This window comes from Coffea arabica, chromosome 3e (assembly GCF_036785885.1).
Source record: "Coffea arabica cultivar ET-39 chromosome 3e, Coffea Arabica ET-39 HiFi, whole genome shotgun sequence".
Lineage (NCBI taxonomy): Eukaryota > Viridiplantae > Streptophyta > Magnoliopsida > Gentianales > Rubiaceae > Coffea > Coffea arabica.
The window spans coordinates 6,100,188-6,111,704 of NC_092315.1; the positions used below are offsets into that span (position 1 = coordinate 6,100,188).

General features: G+C 34.0%; 1 protein-coding gene and 1 long non-coding RNA gene across 2 annotated transcripts; both read left to right on the forward strand.

The window, feature by feature from the left end:
* The first annotated feature begins 6,726 nt into the window (after positions 1-6,726).
* LOC113737045 (uncharacterized) lies at positions 6,727-9,121 on the forward strand. Its single transcript, XR_003459906.2, has 3 exons — positions 6,727-7,049; positions 8,120-8,180; positions 8,864-9,121. It is a non-coding gene; the product is annotated as an uncharacterized lncRNA (long non-coding RNA).
* A 1,246-nt stretch (positions 9,122-10,367) lies between these two features.
* LOC113737231 (uncharacterized) lies at positions 10,368-11,517 on the forward strand. The gene is made up of 3 exons (XM_027264490.2): positions 10,368-10,489; positions 10,913-11,014; positions 11,129-11,517. The coding sequence occupies exons 1-3, from the start codon at positions 10,373-10,375 to the stop codon at positions 11,216-11,218; spliced, it is 309 nt and encodes a 102-aa protein (XP_027120291.2). The 5' UTR covers positions 10,368-10,372; the 3' UTR covers positions 11,219-11,517.

Sequence of the window (11,517 nt, forward strand, 5' to 3'; positions counted from 1 at the left end):
AATGATAAGCAGGTTGAGATGAGTATCCGTTAATCCGATCCTATGTAATCAGATACTCGCAGATATGCGAGGCAAATAAGACTCAGAAAATGGCTGATCCGTAAGATGTGGGGCGGGTCAGTCAAATGGTGCATGAGGTAGGTATTCGACTCATACCACCCCTATGACGACCCCATAAGATCCCATATATCTCTCTTCATTGCATATACTTAACATTTATAGACTCTTAGTTGGATTAAATACTTTGTTACAAAAAAAAAACACTAGATTAAAATTAAATACTTGTTTCACAAAAATGTCTTGGAATTCTTGCTAGGATCCGACCCACTGCTGATCTTTATAATCTTATGCCAATTTTCTAAAAACAACTCCCAATAGAAAATTTCATAATATATCTCTTTTGTTTTTAACATCTTTCAATTGGGGAGAGGAGAAATTTAACGAACATTTCTGATTCATGGAATCTCAATTTTAACCTCTAGACTAACGCATTCTCGACATCATAATTCATCTCCGCATCAATAATTGTCACTTTCAAGTTTTCCAACAAAAAATGCACCTATAGTTATGTTTCTTAGTTGTATTTATACACCACAAAAAAAAAAAAAAACTTAACTTTCCTCTTATGTAATGTTAAAATTAATGAAAGACATTTGAACCAAAATTCTCAAGACCAAAAAATAAAAAATAAAAAAATTAGAAAACCAAATAAGAAATCTAGAATAACCGTCAATCAATTGGCATGACGGCTGTCTCCCGCGGCTTCTCCTAACTTCCCTGCCACTAGAGGTATCAAAATGGGTGACTTGGGCGGGTTTGGGTTCGTTAAAATGGGTAATAGGTATAAGTGAGTCAACCCATTAAAACCCATTTAATTAGATGGGTATAAATGAGTAAGTCCAAAAATGAATTGGGTAACCCAATTACCCATTTATAAGCCATTTATTTTAACTTTTTATAAACTCATTCAAATTCATTTTCGCAAACTAAGTTATCAATTTATACCACCATTTGCATCTATCATTAGTTTTAAATATTTATTTATAATACTCAACAAGCCTAATTACTAATTTTTTTTACATCCGCACTCTATGTCACAAAATTACATACTATTTAATAGTTGAACAATAAGAATAGAAAAATTTGAATTAAGTACTATAAAAGTTAACATAAAAATTTAATCCAAAATTTTGAAACCCTAGCATTTCTTTCATGTGTAAATTTAAAATTTCATTTTCAAAATGTAGGAAAAGAGTGCTAAAACTTGTCATAAATTGGCAATGCTGAAAAATAAACAAGTTAACAAACTAAAAGAAAATAAAATGATCAGATAAAAACAACAAATAATAATAATAATGAAACAAAAGTAGTTAACATCAAGATAAAATGAAAAATTTGAAAAAAAAAAGGTGGGGAAAGAAAGGAAGCTTGGGAAAAGACAATTTTAAATGGGTTAATTGGGTTTAATGGGTTATCCAAAAATACCATTTAATAAATGGGTATCATTGGGTAACCCATTTATATCCATATGCAAAAATTTAAGATATCCATACCCATTTATTCATGGATGAGTATGGGTAAATTTAATTAAATGGATTTGTTTGCCACCTATACCTGCTACCATCCAGTAATATGCCACTAAACTCCACTTTCTTGCTACCAAATCTCAAGTTAAATTCTATTGCCTTCTAACAGCAAAATTCTTGAAAAGTGAAAACCCCTTGATTGAGAAAAAAGAAGGCGGAAAAAGAAAATTCTGCAAGTTCCACATCCACGTGAAACAAGCCTATTGTCCAGGTCAAATGCAGCATAATACGCAAAACCTAACAACCTGCTATTCCTACGTGCCATTACCTCATACATCAAAAGGCAATCATGTTCTACTATAAATTCAAGAGCTTAATTCAAGCAAAAATGCAGAACTTGCGGTTTTATTTACAAAGATATCAAACGATTTAGTCACTTCATTTCATCTTTAAGAAAAATGTCGAGCACACAGTTTAATGCAGGCGAAACCCATGGCAGAACTCAGGTGATTGAACCTCTTCCATTTAAGTGTTAGCAATTATCATTCTTTTCTCGTTGTTGCAGCAAATTTCATGGCCTTGTCCTGTTTGTAATGATTGGCTATCCATAGACATTGTAGTATTATTCTACTTTTTGTTCATGGCATAAAACTGCTGTACTATTCTTCCTCTGTTGGAAAAAGAATTTGTCTTGCTGATGATATATAAGATGCTAGATGAGTTTTCTATCCTCTCAATTACATGTATAAGACGGCTATTGCATTAATTTAAGATCATCATATACAGCTGATATATGTTTCTATTTTCGAGATAGCTTATCAATCATCAAGTATAAGAAAACGAGAATTCTTGATTTGGGACGAATTCTTGAAGACTCGTTAGTAGGACTCTCCATCCCAAGATTATTACTAACAAGTTTTTATACGCAGGCCAAGACAGAGCAGTTGGTTGATTCATGCAAGGATGCAGCAAATGCAGCTCGTGACCGATCTGCCCAGGCTGCAGATCAGAGTGCCGGATTCCTTCAGCAGGTTTTCAACTTTTACAGTTTTGTCCAAGAAGAATTTGGGGTTAAAATTCTTTTTCTTGACACTCAATTATTTGTTATCTTCTTCTTATTATTGTTACTTCTTTTTTATTTTAGACTAGCGAGCAAGTGAAGGGCATGGCTCAGGGAGCTATTGATGGTGTGAAGAACACACTTGGAGTTGGTGACAACAACACTAAGAAGTGAAAGAAACACGTCATTCGTGAGAATCATGACTTGGTTGATTTATTTGTTGGTCATTTCCAATAATTAGGAGTTTCCTATACTCGAATGGTATAAGGAAATCATAAGTAGGGGTTTCTTTTTAGGGATTTCTCAGATGATGTAATAAGAGCTTTTAGCAATTTGTTGCTAGTGTGGAGTTTATACCATTTTGATGATTTTTAGGTTAGCTTAGGATTTGCTTCAGTTTCTAGCTTATTTAGAGTTGGAAGCATGTTAATTTTCCATTGATCTGAAGAGTCTCTTGATACTTCAGTCTCTTGATACATAGAACTCTCTTTCAAGTGTAACAAGGTAGTATTGACCATAATAAAAGATATATAGAATTCATGAAGAAAATGAGACAATTTGGTCTTTTTTCTGACTTCTTGGTAAGATTCCAAAACAGGTTTTCCACAAGAAAACTAGTTACAGAACCGAAGTCCAACATTTTGAAATTACAGCTAGGTTTGCAAAATGGAGATCTGTAGTAGTTAATATTGACTACTAATATTATCTATTTACCCTTTCATTGTCATTGCTATATAATATGCTTTCTATCTAACTTGCACGCATCTTAGATTAATTCACCTTTTTTATTCACAGAATTTGTGTCAAGCACTCGGGACTAGGGCTGTCAAAACCGAATTTGGCCCGGTTCTGGTAAATTTTTCTGGGTATGGGTTGACAAATAATTCCGGTACCCAGATCTAAACCAGTACTCGTTTACTCTAAAAAAAAGCGGGTTGAATACAAAATATAGGATTCCAACCCGTATCCGACTCGGATCCAAACAATACATTAATAATTATAAAATATAAATATTTCTAAATATATTCTTTTACTAAATTAACAAAAGTATTCTTTTACCAAATTAACCAAATTACCCGTATCCTTGATGAAACATCTAAGAAATTAGGATTTGGTAAAGGCAAACTTGCTTGACCAGAAATGTGTTTATCACAAGTTGAATATAAGTGCTTTTTGTCAAATATTTTAGATCATGTTTAGGGGTGGCAACTGAAAACACGATACGAATCTAATACGAAATTAATGGGTTTGGGTTGAGATTTCGCGGGTTCGGGTCGAACCCGATGAACCCGAAAAGAAAACGGGTCGAATTCGATTCAACCCGTGGGTGACCCGATAACCCGTTTACGAATTAAAAATAATTTAATGAACATAAAATTATTTTATTTAATTAAACTATGTTATTCTTTTTTTTCCAAAGGCATTAATCGCTTAATCCTAAATGAATTTATTTAACTTGTGTGAAGTTGAAATTATTATATTTGGACAAATAATGTATTATATTATTTTTTTACTTTTATACTATTTTAATTTATTTATATTTGGTTTGGAATAAAACACTTTTACGGTGTTTTAATTTATTTTAGATTTGGTTTGGGATTATTTATTTAAATTTTTATTACTTGATTATGTAATTAGTCTTGTGCGAAATTAGTTTTATTAGAAATTACATTGGTAAATTAATAAATTAAAATTAAGTTTCAAGTCATTCGAGTCGACCCACCAACCCGAAATTTTTGGGTTTGAGTCAATTATCCTGACCCGTTTCGGGTTGGCGGGTCAGGTTCGGACCAGCGGATTTTCTGTTATACCTGGGTCTCAACCCGACCCACCAACCCGATTTGGACCCGATTGCCACCTCTAATCATGTTAGGCCGTTTTGCTAACATGAATAAAAGAAAATGGATGATACGTGTTGGACATTTTCTTTCCAGATAGATGGGGACTCGACCCGAGACCCGTCGAATCTGGTTCTGGAATCTTAAGCACAAGACCCGTCTAGTATACGAGTTGGGTCCGAGGCTAGTACATTAAAACGGGTCTAGATCCGAAATTTTCAATTTTGATCCGAACTCTACTCGTTGATAGGCCTACTCGGGACTGAAGATTTCGGGAAATAATTTCCAAATCCATTCTCGTTGAACTACCCGATGTACTTGCTAGGACAGAAATTCGATACTACCTTGATCATGTGTTTGGTTGGGACACTTTTTTCTTTTTTTAAAATACAATGTTTTATAATTGGTCCTATATTGGGGAATGGGAATGGACCTAACTAAGTTATTGAAAATTCAAAAAAGAACTAAACTATCTTCGAAAATGTTTTAGAAGTCCTAGATGGAAATTGTAGGCAAGGGATTTTGAATCCCATACCTGTACCCAAGCAGGGACACTTCGACTTTAGGCTCAAAATTTTCTCCATTGAGCTTATTTGCAAACTAAATATAAGAAATATTGCATTAAAAAAAAAAAGCATAAGAAGTATCATACCCACGGGCCACAAGATAGGGGTGGGCAAAAATATTTGTTAACTCGAAAACTTTCCATATCCAATCCAATTCGATTTGAAAATTAGGATTTTTTGATTCGTATTATTTGATCGCGTTAAAAGAGGGTCAAGTACCCGATTAGATTCCAGACAGGTTAGGATCACATAATTGAAAATCCACGAATACTTGACTTATGCTGCATATATATATATATATTATTTATTTATTTTTAATTTTTATACACGTACTATAAAATAATATTTTTAGACCTAAATAAGCAATTTTATTAAGCAAATTGTGTTACAAATATGGGAGATTATAGTTTGTTTATAAGATTCATTTGTAGACATCATGATCTTATATTTTTTAGAAAAGAGTTTAGTTAATATGAAATATGTATCTAAAAAAAGGGTACTACTTATTTCAAATTTTTATTGATTTTTAATTCTTTTAATTTTTTTCCTTTTTCTTGTATTCTCTTCGCATGTTCGTTTCTTGGTGGGATAATTTTTTTGTGAAAAAATCTTTATTAAATCTTAAATGAATGTGTAAAATATAAAATTAAATTAGTATAGATCATTTTTTTAAAAAAAAATTAAATGATAAGCGGGTTGAGATGGGTATCCGTTGACCCGATTCTATGTAATTGGATACTCGTTGATATACGGGGCAGATAAGACTCAGAAAATTACTGATTCGCAAGATGTGGGGTGGGTCAGTCAAATAGTGCACGGGGTAGGTATTCAACTCATGCCCACCCCTATGACGATTCCATAAGGTCCCATGTATCTCTCTTCATTGTATATACTTAACATTTATAGACTCCTAACTGGATTAAATACTTTATTACAAAAAAAAACACTCGATTAAAATTAAATACATGTTTCACAAAAATCTCCTAGAATTCTTGCTAGGATCCGGCCCAATGCTGATCTTTATAATCTTATGCCAATATTCTAAAAACAACTCTCAATAGAAAATTTCATAATACATCTCTTTTGTTTTTAACATCTTTCAACTGGGGAGAGGTGCAATTTAACCAACATTTCTGATTCACGGAATCTCAATTTTAACCACTGGACTAACGCATTCTTGACATCATAATTCATCTCCGATCCAATAATTGTCACTTTCAAGTTTTCCAACAAAAAACGCACCTATCGTTATGTTTCTTAGTTGTATTTATAAACCACCAAAAAAAAAATCTTAACTACCTCTTATGAAATGTTAAAATTAATGAAAGACATTTAAACCAAAATTCTCAAGTCCAAAACCAAAAAATAAAAAAAATTAGAAAACCAAATAAGAAATCTAGAATGACCGTCAATCGATTGGCGCGATGGCTGTCTCCTGTGAGAACTCTCATTTTAAAAACCAAAATTTTCCTTAACTACATGCTTTATTCTAAGATCTAGACCATTTATTATATGCCCTTACATTTATATTCCTTATGTGTTATAACAATTTCCATACATTACATTTTATTCCTCTTATTTCAATTAAAACAATTTTCTTGAGATAGTTATATTTTTCTACCACTTATATTCTACCAAGTGTCCTTATATTAGTGGTAGAGACTTTACATGTAGGATTAGAGGTATTAAAGAATTATTGGTACATTTGGAAAAGTCAGTATATCATTAGTCAAAGATTAAGGGAGGATTGGACAAGTATGGGGACAAGTGGCAAAACCCTAGCAATGGATCTTGTTTGACCAAGAGTTAGTAGATAATTTAAACCATCTTGAAGCTTTCTTTCCCATAGCTTGGCCGAAATTCATGAAGCTTAGAGAGGGAGAGAGAAACTCCATTTTCCTTACTTTCTAACCTTGGTAAATCAAGAGCAAAAATCAAAAGAGTAAGATCTTGAGTGGGTTGAGAAACTTCCCTTCATTCCTAGTGGTTGATCCAAGCTTGAAGCTTCCATCTTGGTTCTTGGTGGATTGTTTGGTGACCTAAGCAACTTGTAAGAGAGGTAAATGACCTTTAAATTTGGGGGTTTTGATGTTATATCATCTACTTTAAGTTTTCATGGTGAAATACAAGTTGTTTTGGTTGAGATTTGGAGTTAATTCCTTGAATTAAACAAGTAGTAGTTAAGCTTGCTAGTATGCCTACCAAGTGTTTGATGAAATGCCTAACCTTTGTTCATGGTTGTTTATGATGTATTTACATGTTTTAACTTTTGAGTTAGATTTAACACTTGATATGCAGTTTAAGTGAAAATCATTTGAGGATGAAGGTTAGATGAATAAAGAAAATTGTGGACTGTTTTCATCCTCTTGGCTGACCGGCATGAGAAGAAGGGGTTTCATCTTGATTTTTGTGGTTTATTTACACCTTAATCATGCGTAAGAAACTTGGCTAAAGAATGGTTAAACTCATGTGTGAATTGGAATGAAATTTGAGTAAGGAAAGTAGTGGTTTGGTCTATATAGTGGACTGGTTTGGTTTTCTTGAAGGCTAGGCTGCTATGGTTATTTATTTCATGTTGATGTGTTATATTTTGAACTCCAATGGTCCTAGGTGATGTGACCCCCTGTATATGAACATTTGAGGACTGATTTGGTTGCATTTGGACTAAAACAAATGAAGATAACACCAAGAACCAATGTAGTTTTGCTTGCGGTTAGGACTGATCGAGGGTTGGAAAAATAGCCAATTTGTCCGAGCTATTGGTACTTAAAGGAGATGAAATAGAGTGTGTAGTTGGTACCGTTGGAAAGCTCTTCAAGTCTAGTTTCCAACGCCGCTGACGGTACCTAATTCCGACCTTCATACAGTGAGATATAGCCGTTTTACCAAGACTGCGCGGGCGCGACTGTTTTACGCGCGAAGAACGATTTAACCTAGAATGAAACTTTTCTTTTGCCCAACTTTCATGTACTTATTGAACTTGTTTTCTCATGAACTTTTACTGCATTTTGGGCCAAATTTACATGATGAATTGTGTGACTTTAACCACTCACTTGGTCTCTTAATGAGCCTACGATTGAGTGAGAAATGAATCTAATTGTTAACGGTTTTCACTCGTTGCCCTAGCAGTGGGAAACGAAGGTGGTCGTAACCGAGACACTTGACGTTTAACTACTGCTTGGCTTGACAGGTGAGTGTTTCACTACCTGCTACCTGTTATGTGAAATATCTGAATATTTGAAATACTTGACTGATAACTGTTGGAGCTAAATACTGTTTTGATAAAATGGAGGCGAGTGTGTACTTTATCGCACTCGATCTCCCTTGTTTTCCACTGAAACTCTGTATACTGTTATTATGAGATGTGATATCTCTATGTATGACTGTGTTTGAGTTGTTTGGGTGATATCCCATCAACCACTGCTACTGTTTGGGTACCCAACCCCATTGGTGAGTCGGACGTATCGAGCCAGCAAGGGCTTGGTCGAGAAAGCCGGCAAACCTTGGGGATTGTTTACTGAACACTGGAAATCGGTATACTCGAGTATTACTAAAATACTGTTTGTGGCATGCGGGCTCGGTAGGGGGTTGATTGGTAGACGGGGATTGTGGAAAGTGGTGTTCTATGGACCGTATATTCTTTAAATACAAACGTTGACGGAGAGTCAACGGACCCTGGTATGATCAAGCTCAAGGGGTTTTGGCTTTTGGAAGCCACCCGTATCCTTGAATTGAACTGTGATTAAATTGGTCATTGTACTATGCGGTGTTTATTTGGTTATTTTATGCCTTTATTTGGTTATGTGTTTACTGGTTTTACTTGGAACCTCACTGAGTTTTAGCTCACCCCACTCCCTTCGTTTTCCTTAACAGATCAGGGATGGACTAACGGTCGAGCGCTTTCTTAGCTTTATTTTGCTTGAACTTGTAACCCTTTTTGTTAAGATGACTTTACTTTTGACTTTTTGTAAGCTTGAATTCATAAGTTTGACTTATGTTATGTAATTGTAGTATTGAGTGGTAAGTGTGACTTTTAGCTTGCCATTTTAAGTTTGGAAAGTTGGCTTGACGTTTATATGCCATTAGGGTTTGTACGCTTTGATTTGAAGTTATTTCACCAGTTATTTTGAATTGTTAGTTCTTTGATCGACTGAACCCCGGCGAGAGTTGGGTAGGCAATCCGCTGATACTCCAGGGTTCGCCCTAGGGTGAGATGAGGCTGTCACATCTCCCGCTGCTTCTCCTAACTTTCCTGCCACTAGAGGTGTCAAATGAGTGACTTGGACGGGTTTGGCTTAGTTAAAATGGGTAATAGATATAAGTAAGGCAACCCATTTATACCCATTTAATTAGATGGGTATAAATGAGTAAGTCCAAAATGAATTGGGTAACCCAATTATCCATTTATAAGCCATTTATTTTAACTTTTTATAAACGCATTTTAATTCATTTTTGCAAACTAAGTTATCAATTTATACTACCCTTTGCACCCATCATTAGTTTTAAATATTTATTTATAATGCTCAATAAGCCTAATTACTAATTTTTTTCGCATCCGTACTCAATGTCACAAAATTACATACTATTTAATAATTGAACAATAAGAATATAAAAATTTGAATTAAGTACTATAAAAATTAACATAAAAACTAAATCCAAAATTTTGAAACCCTAGCATTTTTTTCGTGTATAAATTTAAAATTTCATTTTCGAAAGGTAGGAAAAGAGACTAAAACTTATCATAAATTGGTAATGCTGAAAAATAAACAAATTAACAAACTAAAAGAAAATAAAATGATAAGATAAAATCAAAATAAATAATAATTAAACAAAAGTAATTAACATCATGATAAAATGAAAATTTTGAAAAAAATGGGTGGAGAAAGAAAAGAAGTTTGGGGGAAGACAATTTTAAATGCGTTAATTAGGTTTAATGGGTTACCCAATAATACCCATTTATTAAATGGGTATTATTGGATAACTCATTTATACTCATATACAAAAATTTAAGATACGCATACCCATTTATTCATGGGTGAGTATGGGTAAATTTAGTTAAATGTGTTTGTTTGCCACTTATACCGCCACCATCCAATAATATGCCACTAAACTCTACCTTCTTGCTACCAAATCTCAAGCTAAATTCTATTGCCTTCTAACAGCAAAATTCTTGAAAAGTGAAAACCCCTTCATTGATGAAAAAAGAAGGCGAAAAAAGAAAATTTTTCAAGTTCCACAGCCACATGAAACAAGCCTATTGTCCAGGTCAAATGCAGCATAATATGCAACACCTAACAACCTGCTATTCCTACGAGCCATTACCTCATACATCAAAAGGCAATCATGTTCTACTATAAATTCAAGAGCTTAATTCAAGCAAAAATGCAGACTTTCGGTTTTATTTACAAAGATATCAAACAATTTAGTCACTTCATTTCATCTTTAAGAAAAATGTCGAGCACACAGTTTAATGCAGGCGAAACCCATGGCAGAACTCAGGTGATTGAACCTCTTCCATTTAAGTGTTAGCAATTATCATTCTTTTCTCGTTGTTGCAGCAAATTTCATGGCCTTGTCCTGTTTGTAATGATTGGCTATTCATAGACATTGTAGTATTATTCTACTTTTTGTTCATGGCATAAAACTGCTATACTATTCTTCCTCTGTTGGAAAAAGAATTTGTCTTGCTGATGATATATAAGATGCTAGATGAGTTTTCTATCCTCTCAATTACATGTATAAGACGGCTATTGCATTAATTTAAGATCGTCATATACAGCTGATATATGTTTCTATTGTCGAGATATCTTATCAAACATCAAGTATAAGAAAACGAGAATTCTTGATTTGGGACGAATTCTTGAAGACTCGTTAGTAGGACTCTCCATCCCAAGATTATTACTAACAAGTTTTTATACGCAGGCCAAGACAGAGCAGTTGGTTGATTCATGCAAGGATGCAGCAAATGCAGCCAGTGACCGATCTGCCCAGGCTGCAGATCAGAGTGCCGGATTCCTTCAGCAGGTTTTCAACTTTTACAGTTTTTGTCCAAGAAGAATTCGGGGTTAAAATTCTTTTTCTTGACACTCAATTATTTGTTATCTTCTTCTTATTATTGTTACTTCTTTTTTATTTCAGACTGGCGAGCAAGTGAAGAGCATGGCTCAGGGAGCTATTGATGGTGTGAAGAACACACTTGGAGTTGGTGACAACAACACTAAGAAGTGAAAGAAACACGTCATTCGTGAGAATCATGACTTGGTTGATTTATTTGTTGGTCATTTCCAATAATTAGGAGTTTCCTATACTCGAATGGTATAAGGAAATCATAAGTAGGGGTTTCTTTTTAGGGATTTCTCAGATGATGTAATAAGAGCTTTTAGCAATTTGTTGCTAGATTGGAGTTTATACCATTTTGATGATTTTTAGGTTAGCTTAGGATTTGCTTCAGTTTCTAGCTTATTTAGAGTTGGAAGCATGTTAATTTTCCATTGATCTGAAGAGTCTCTTGATACTTCAGTCTCTTG

Bases quoted from the DNA above. Each gene is read 5' to 3' on its own strand.
- LOC113737231 (XM_027264490.2), top strand. From the start codon at position 10,373: ATGCAGACTTTCGGTTTTATTTACAAAGATATCAAACAATTTAGTCAC. The intron at 10,490-10,912 runs GTGATTGAACCT...TTTTATACGCAG, and splicing joins AAACCCATGGCAGAACTCAG to GCCAAGACAGAGCAGTTGGT. The intron at 11,015-11,128 runs GTTTTCAACTTT...TTTTTATTTCAG, and splicing joins GTGCCGGATTCCTTCAGCAG to ACTGGCGAGCAAGTGAAGAG.